The 8,523-nt window shown below is 28.2% G+C and overlaps 2 protein-coding genes across 3 annotated transcripts; one reads left to right on the plus strand and one right to left on the minus strand.

Moving 5' to 3' along the window:
* The first annotated feature begins 248 nt into the window (after positions 1-248).
* Positions 249-2,224, plus strand: LOC136092255 (uncharacterized). 2 transcript variants are annotated; one of them, XM_065820060.1, is made up of 6 exons: positions 249-830; positions 921-944; positions 1,167-1,193; positions 1,279-1,302; positions 1,643-1,666; positions 1,935-2,224. In XM_065820060.1, the coding sequence occupies exons 1-6, from the start codon at positions 773-775 to the stop codon at positions 2,186-2,188; spliced, it is 411 nt and encodes a 136-aa protein (XP_065676132.1). In that variant the 5' UTR covers positions 249-772; the 3' UTR covers positions 2,189-2,224. The 2 variants fall into 2 exon arrangements, with proteins under 2 accessions (XP_065676132.1, XP_065676131.1); XM_065820059.1 differs by lacking the exons at positions 249-830; positions 921-944 and adding an exon at positions 960-1,073.
* A 4,432-nt stretch (positions 2,225-6,656) lies between these two features.
* Positions 6,657-8,218, minus strand: LOC136091771 (zinc finger MYM-type protein 1-like). Its single transcript, XM_065819483.1, has 2 exons — positions 7,507-8,218; positions 6,657-7,402 (listed from the first exon to the last, which is right to left on the minus strand). Exons 1-2 carry the CDS (start codon positions 8,216-8,218, stop codon positions 6,657-6,659), a joined length of 1,458 nt encoding a protein of 485 aa, XP_065675555.1.
* Positions 8,219-8,523: the final 305 nt, after the last annotated feature.

Genomic DNA, 8,523 nt, shown 5'->3' on the forward strand with positions numbered 1-8,523 from the left:
CAATAATAGTATTAATGACTATTTTCAAATCCATAAATAATGATTAATGTAAAACCTTAATTAATTTTTATTTAACATATAAAAAAAGATTAATGTTTCAGTAGCAAAAGTTTTAATATTTTAAAAACACTAACATTTAATATTTTAAAAACACTAAGAAGTTTTTTGTTAAGATTAAACTATTGAAGTATGTAATATACTTATTTATATGTGGTTTATTATAAAACATATCATTGTTATTGTCTTTTATAATGTATGGATTATATACTTCTTTATGATAAAATTTATCTGTGATAAAGTTTATCTGTGATGAGGTTTATCTGTGACTTCTTTATGATAAAGTTTATCAGATAAAGTTTATCTGTGTATTAGTGTTTAAATCATTATACAAGCATGTCTAATATTTATTTCTTGTTTAGATCCTACCCAGCTTTTTGCAGATTTTTTAAGATTTCGTAAGTATAAGTCACATAAATTTTGGATTTATTCATTACAAAAATATTTACATAATCACAAAGAGAAAATAGTAAACAATAAGTAAATGTTAATAAACATTTATAATATCTTCCTATATATAGAAACACTTAAAAAACATAAGGTAATGTTTTTTACTTATTGTATACTATCTTTATCTGTGTTTGTTGTTTGTTAATAAGTTTATAACCATGTTGCTTATAAATATATTATCTTTATATTTTTTATAGTTATATTTTCATTGTTTATTTTCATTTTGTTAGTATTGTTGTTGCACCTTAATTTTAATTAATTTCAAATGATATTGTGTACAATTTTTAATTTAATTTTAGCCGAATCTACACAGCCTACCACTGGTAAGATTGTATAATTTTGTATATGTTAATGACCAATTTCAAAGTCATTATTTGCAATATCTATTTTTTATTACAAATTTTGAATTTTAGTTACATCTTCGTCTTCACCAAATGGTAAGTTTAACCGATTATTACATTTTAATATGTGTGTACATATTTTCGAGGACTACAATATAAATTTTTTATTAAATAATTTTCAACCTTTACATTCTTTACAAGTTCCTTCTACATCTGCTATAAGTGGTATGTTTACAAATTTTTACTTTTAAATATGTTTATATATATACCTTGGCAATTAAAGTATTTATTTTTAATTACAACTTTGATAACCTTTAGTTACATCTTCAGCAGCTACAACGACTAGTAAGTTAATAAACTATTATTTGCAAACATGTACACACCTTTCTTATCAATTGCAAATTTTTATAAAAACTTTTTTTATCTTTAGTTACATGTGCACAGTCTTCTGCTAGTAAATTTATGATTTAGAAATGTTTCTGAATAATTATTGAATTTATGTTTCTACTTATTTACAATATTTAATGCATAAGTATTGTGTTATCCCTCAAAGTGCAGTAGAATCAAGTTATTACTATTATTAACATTTTTTAAGCTATCATTGATTAATACGTTGTTCATATTATTTATTCAGCCTATCACTTTCACAATTAATTTTTTTATATTAAATTTTACATAATTCTATTAAGTACTAATCTACTACCATTTCTAAGTTTAAAAGATATTATTTGCAAACATGGATACACTTTTCTTATCAATTGAAAATTTGTATAAAAACTTTTTTTTATCTTTAGTTACATGTGCACAACCTTCTGCTGGTAAATTTATGATTTAGAAATGTTTCTGAATGATTATTGAATTTATGTTTCTACTTATTTACCCTATTTAATGCATTAGTATTGTGTTATCCCTCAAAGTGCAGTAGAATGAAGTTATTACTATTATTAACATTTTTTCAAGCTATCATTGATTAATACGTTGTTCATATTATTTATTCAGCCTATCACTTTCACAATTAATTGTTTTATTTTAAATTTTACATAATGCTATTAAGAACTAATCTATTTACAAATCATTGTCATTTAGAGCTAACGTATCAACAGTATCTATTATATAGGTCCCAGCATCCTGGACCTACTAGCAATAAGTCTTTCAAACGATGGGTCAACTTAGGAGGAAAGGACAATGAATCCTTTAAATGCCCCTATCATCCTCCTAACAAGGGTGCTGGGAACCACAGCAGAAGGGGATATGGTAGAGGTCGTGGCAGCAGAGGAAGCAGACAGAGAAGATGGAATGGTGGTAGCCTTGTGGTCCATGGTGATTATTACAATTATTAGACACCACCATACCTTTTCTTTATAAAATACAGGTTTCATATCAGCAAGTTTGTTTTCCATTTTTTACCAAATTTTACAATTATTAGCATTTCGATTATTTTTTTTCAAATTTTTACGCAAAAAAATTTAAAAGCAAATTGTAATAGGCCAGCCTTCAACTTAAAAAAAAAGTTTTTTAATTATTTGAAAAAAGGCTATAAATTGAGTTTGGTGGAAAAAGAGAAATAAGTATTTAAATTATTTTAATATGTTAGTTAGGGAAGGGGCGTGTACCACGCCCAACACCCTCCCCCCCCCACCTCTCCCTTCTTATTCAAACTTGAAAAAAATGTCAATAAAAATTTTATAAATGTTTTTAAATTGTGTTTATTTAAAAAGAGAGACATAACTTTACAAATCTTTACCACATTACAAGATGAAAGTTGGAGTATCCACCCTAAAAATAAACCAAAGATAAAACTAATTTTAAAAATAATATTTTTAAAGTACAAAATATAAATTTTTAATGTACAAAATATAATAAGTTTATGTCTTGGCTTTTAGTAAATGATATTATTTAAAATTCCAATATAGAAACTAAATAAATCATTTTTAACAATAGACACAACGTGAAGGTAAGCCAGAGCCGTCTATCAAAAATATTATACAGCAAGTTTTGTAGCTTGCAAAAAGAGTACTTGCAGTACTCTTTTTGCAAGCTGTATTGCTGTATTATAGTTTCAGCTAAATTTGCCTAAACAAACAAATAAATATATAATAAACAAATAATATATAACAATTTATTAAAAATTAATAACATTATAAACAATGTAAAAAAATAATGAAATTATATAAACCTAAAAAATCTCAAATACTTTAAAAATCTCATATATACCTTCTATAAACAAGTAACGGTTACAAGAAACTAGTATTTCAACCTCAATAATGCAAATATAATTTTTAGGAACTGTATAACTGTATAAACATAACTGTATAAACACAACTGTATAACTGTATAAACATAAGGTAAACTAATTTAAAATCAAATAACTATTAATAAAGTCAAACAAATAGTTTAAATAAACTAAAGCAAGAATAGTAAATAAGTATGCAAAATACCCTTCAAATTTATCAAGATTTGAAATATTACATATTAAATTTAACATTGCATTTAACGTGGCCTACGAAGTCCTAAAATTACCTAATTCTATTGAAAAGTCTTCATCTACAGTTAGAGAAATAAGTATCCGAACAAAAGATTTTATTATGGAAAATAAACTTTGTCAGGTTATTTCCAAAAAAAAAACTTTATAAAAATAAAAGAAATGATTATTCTGAAAAAAATTTTTATTACGAATTCAATATGCAAAAAAAAAAATATCAATAATAATATTTAATTGATAAAAAATTAAGATACATTTAAACTATGCAATTTTTTAGCATTAAATAAGTATCCGAACAAAATTTTAAAGATTAAGGCTTAAAGATTAACGTTTCTCCGAGTAATTATTTTTATGACTTTTTAATATCGAGTTGGACCCCCTTTAGCTTTTATGACTTCTGCAAGTCGACATGGCATCGATTCAACTAATTTCTTTGTCGTATCTGAGTCGATATCAGCCCAAGCTTCTTGGAGCATGATTTTTAAATATTTTTTTCTTTTTAGACATCGTGTGCCACATTTTTTAGAATAGCCCAGAGATGTTCAATTGGATTGAGATCTGGACTTTGCGCGGGCCATTCAAGTAACTCAATTTGCTTTTGGATAAAAAACTCTTTTACTTTCTTTGACATATGTTTAGGGCCATTGTCTTGTTGGAAGATAAAATGTTTTCCTAATCGCAGTTTTTTAGTTGAAGCCAGAAGATTTTTATTGAGAATGTTAACATAAACCTAAGAGTCCATAATTCCATCAATAAACTCCAGTTTTCCTGTTCCGTTCCAAGCCATCGATCCCCATAACATAACCTCCACTACCATAACATTGCCTCCACTAAATTTTACTGCGCCTCGAATACAACTGAGTGTGAATGCTTCCCCTTTTTTTCTCCATACTTTTTGAGCTCCATCGGACTTCACAAGATTAAATTTTGACTCGTCCGTCCACAAAATTTTCCTCCAGAATGATACCAGCATATTTACATATTTATTAGCAAATGCAAGTCTTCGTTTTCGATGGATTTTCGAAAGGAATGGTTTCTTGCGTGGAACTCTTGCTTTGAATCCACTTTCTTTCAATCGATTTCGAATAGTACATGAGCTCACTTTTACCCCAAAATCTTTCTCAAGGAGGCTTGACACTTTTGGTGCTGATAAAAAGCGGTTTTTTTGCACCATCTTGACAATTTGTCGATCTATTCTTGATGTTGTTTTACGCTTTGCTCCGAATCTGGGCTGATTTTGCACATATCCAAACATATTATACTTTTTAATCAGATTGCTGATGGTTCCTAATGCCATTCCAGTCGCGTTATTTATCGACCTAAACGTTTTACCTTGCTTGAACAAGTCAATAACCAAATTGCGCTGAGCTTGGGACCATTCCTTGATTTTAACTCCCATACTTGATGATATCAATGGTAAATCAAATGAATTTAAAAAAATATCAGTCAATTATTAAAAATTACTCGTTGTAAAACAACAATATTTCTAAAACCATTAGTTTAAAAACATTTTTTAATAATCAATTTCAAAACTTCGTTTACAAAACAACATGTTCGGATAATTATTTTTCATTGAAGTTTTAACACTCCTTCGGGAATCGTTAAATTTTAGCAAGTTAATTACCGTTGATTAATTTTTTGAAATATAAAATCGTAATTAAATTTGCTTTTAGAATAATTTTAAAAGTATTTATCAAAAACATATGTTTTTCTGAAATAACCTGACAAAGTTTATTTTTCACAATAAAATGTTTTGTTCGGATACTTATTTCTCTGACTGTATCTATAGTTTAAAATTTACAAGTTTTTATACTACAACTTTTGAAATGTTAAAAAGTATTTTATTAAGGGGCGTCGGACATGGCACATGTCCCGTCCCTAATGTCAATTTATACACCACTTGCATATGCTGTAAAGTAAGAAAATATAATTTAAACTTTTTTAACACAAATTATATTCAGTGTTTTTTAGGTTAAAGTATTTATAAGAATGTTACATTTCACTTGGCGGGTGTTAAAACGTAACAAAGACATCCACCCTTTAATCTAAAATAGACCTCTAATATTTGAAAATGGAATGGTAGCAAATTAGAACAACTTTTTGTGTTTAAAGATAACATATTTTATCAGGAAAACACTCTTTCGTGGGAAAAACTTGTATTTTTTTAAAGGTATGATGGTGTTCCGGTACCCCCTCTTGCCCTCTAGACACCCTTTTTATCTAGAGAGTTATATGAAATTGTAGCCTACTCTTACATCTATCTTTTGATACCAAGATATAGGCTTTTGGATAAGATTTGACAAAGTTATAACAATTTAAGTGAAAAAAAAAAAAAAAATTTTGGAACCAGTTTCTTCAATAAATCCATATATCTAAAATTTGCTACTAAAAACGTCATAACTTTTGTTTAAATTGCTCGTTTTTAACAATTTTTTCACCTTAAAAATACAGTACTGAAGGGCTTTCTAATGATATATAACATTCTAGGATATACTCAATCTAAAAAAATCAGTCCACGTACCTATAAATATATATATATATATATATATATATATATATATATATATATATATATATATATATATATATATATATATATATATATATATAATATATATATATATATATATATATATATATATTTATAGATACATACATAATATATAGACTTATACATACACACATATATACATATGAATACATAAATAAACACATACATATTTTATATATGTATTATACATACATATATATAATATAGATTGTATAAATTATATAGATACACAAGTGTGTATGTATATAGATACACGTGTGTATATATATGTATATATATATATACACATATATATATATACACACGTGTATATTTATATATGTGTGTGTGTTTGTGTGTGTATATATATATATATATATATATATATATATATATATATATATATATACAGGGCCGTCTTAAGGCCATCGGGGGCCCTAGGCTAGACTTAATTTAGGGGCCCCCTTTTTCCTTAGTAAAAAAATTAAATCAAATACTAAAATAGGAAACATTTATTAAAGCAATGATAAAATTTACATGTGACGTTTACGTGATTTTTTTCTTGAAAATTCTTTAATAATATCATCAAAATCAATGGTTAAAAGAACATCTGATTCAATTGACATTAACGACAAACAGTTCAATCTTTCTTGCAGCATGGTTGAGCGGAGTTCATTTTTTATAAGTTTTAGTTTTGAAAATGATCGCTCGCCAGTGCAATTTGAGAACATCATTGACAGAAAAGTTCTAAGGGAAATTTTAATATATGGAAAAGTTGATTCCAAGTGGTCTCTTTTTAATGTTGAGTAAAATTCTGTAAATGAATGTTCATCTTTTGAAATGTAATATTTAAATTGCTGGCACTCAAAAAAAGTTCATTTTCATTTATGTCCTTCTTATAAATTTGTGCTAAGTTTGAACAATGGTCTTTTAGTTCAACATTGGCAATTGTTTGAATGTTTACTAGAAATCCGAAATTGTCATTGATCTTCTCATATGCTGATGTTCTTTTTTCTAAATTTGATGTTAGTGAATCAATAACAGGAAGGTATGTTTCAATTTTGAATTTATAACTTCCCTGAAATTCCAATTCTTCAGCCTCACCATCAAAGAAGGCCATACGTCGGCTTCTTTTTTTTGTTCTTTTTGAAGAATCTCTGTAGTCAGTGTTTGGAAGCAAGATTTTGGCTTTTTCCTGGTAATTCTCAAATTGACTCCTCAAATCTTTAATGAAATGCAACAATGACTTTAGAATCCGAACTGCAACATCCAGGTTTAAATTTTCTTTCTGTAAAATCTTCGATGTTTCATTAAAATGACAAAGAATATCATTCCAGAAAATTGTCAGAAAAACAATCTCAAAAGTGTTCATTTTTGTGATAAGATTTTGAGCATCATTTTGAGTTTCTTTTGACTGACTTATGTCCTTGATCAAAAATTCAAGTGCTTTTTTAATCTCATCATAGCTGTCATGCAGACAAGTCACAGCATCTGCACGTGCTGACCATCGAGTTCCAGAAAGCTGTTTGACAATTTTTTTGCCTTTGACAACAAAAGACAGAAGCACTTACCAACTTGAGTTGATGCAGAAAAAAAGTTGTAGAGGCATTGAAAAAAGTCAAAAAAAATAATTGCTTCTAAACAACATCCAGCTGCACTGTTGCCAACCAGATTTAAAGAATGTCCAGCACAAGGAATAAACAATGCTGATTCACTTTTGTCTTTAATCCTCTTTTGTAGGCCTGAGTACTGTCCTGCCATATTTGATGCATTATCGTATGACTGCCCACTACAGTCAGATATTGAAATTTCATTTTCTTGTAAAAAATTCAAAACCACTGTTTCTAAATGTTCAGCTCCATGCCCGTGAATGGGAACAAATTGCAAAAAACGCTCAACTGGTGCCAAGTCTTTAACATATCGAACTGTAAATTTATCTACATGTGACAAGTCTGGAGTTGAGTCAACGCTGATTGAGTAGTATTTTTCTTTTTTTAATTCAGAAATTATTTCGCTCAAAACTTTATTTCCCATTAGGCATATAAACTCCTCACAGATATTGGCGGAGAGGTATGAAGTATTACCTTTTCCAGAATTTCCATATTTTTTCATGTGTTCATGTAGGAATGGGTCAAACTGGCTAAGTAACTCAAGAGTTCCTAAATAATTACCATTTTGATCTGAGCCAATGGTTTCATTGTTTCCACGAAATGGCAATCCTCTTGATGACAAGAACTTTACAACTGCAACAATTCTTTTCAGCACATTTTGCCAGTACAATTGTTCGTTATGTAACTGTTTTAATAATACAGAGTCAAGCTGGCCACTTTCTCTCTGCCGACTGGAGTAAGTAAGCATATTTTTGTGATGTTCAGAACCATTTTCGTGTCCAGATATACATTTTAAGGCATTTTTTCAGTCATCAAATCCAGTTGTGGAAAAATTAGAGTGTTTGCTGGAGAATAAGGTACAAGCAAAGCAAAAAACAGAACCTGTTGAAGGTGAGTATAATAGCCATTCACGATTGACAAATTCGCCATTGTGTAGTTCACGTCTAAAGCAAGATTTTGATAAGTACCTTTTTTGTCCGCAACTCAACCTTTCCGAATTTTTGAAGCTCCCATCATTGTTCTGGCACATGGACGGGCCATTAGAAATCCAAA

Source organism: Hydra vulgaris, chromosome 15, assembly GCF_038396675.1.
Source record: "Hydra vulgaris chromosome 15, alternate assembly HydraT2T_AEP".
NCBI classification, from domain to species: Eukaryota; Metazoa; Cnidaria; class Hydrozoa; order Anthoathecata; family Hydridae; genus Hydra; species Hydra vulgaris.

Bases quoted from the DNA above. Each gene is read 5' to 3' on its own strand.
- LOC136091771 (XM_065819483.1), bottom strand. From the start codon at position 8,218: ATGCTTACTTACTCCAGTCGGCAGAGAGAAAGTGGCCAGCTTGACTCT. The intron at 7,403-7,506 runs GTTGTTTAGAAG...TTGTTGTCAAAG, and splicing joins TGGCAACAGTGCAGCTGGAT to GCAAAAAAATTGTCAAACAG.
- LOC136092255 (XM_065820059.1), top strand. From the start codon at position 974: ATGTGTGTACATATTTTCGAGGACTACAATATAAATTTTTTATTAAAT. The intron at 1,194-1,278 runs GTAAGTTAATAA...TTTTATCTTTAG, and splicing joins TTCAGCAGCTACAACGACTA to TTACATGTGCACAGTCTTCT. The intron at 1,667-1,934 runs GTAAATTTATGA...ATTGTCATTTAG, and splicing joins ATGTGCACAACCTTCTGCTG to AGCTAACGTATCAACAGTAT.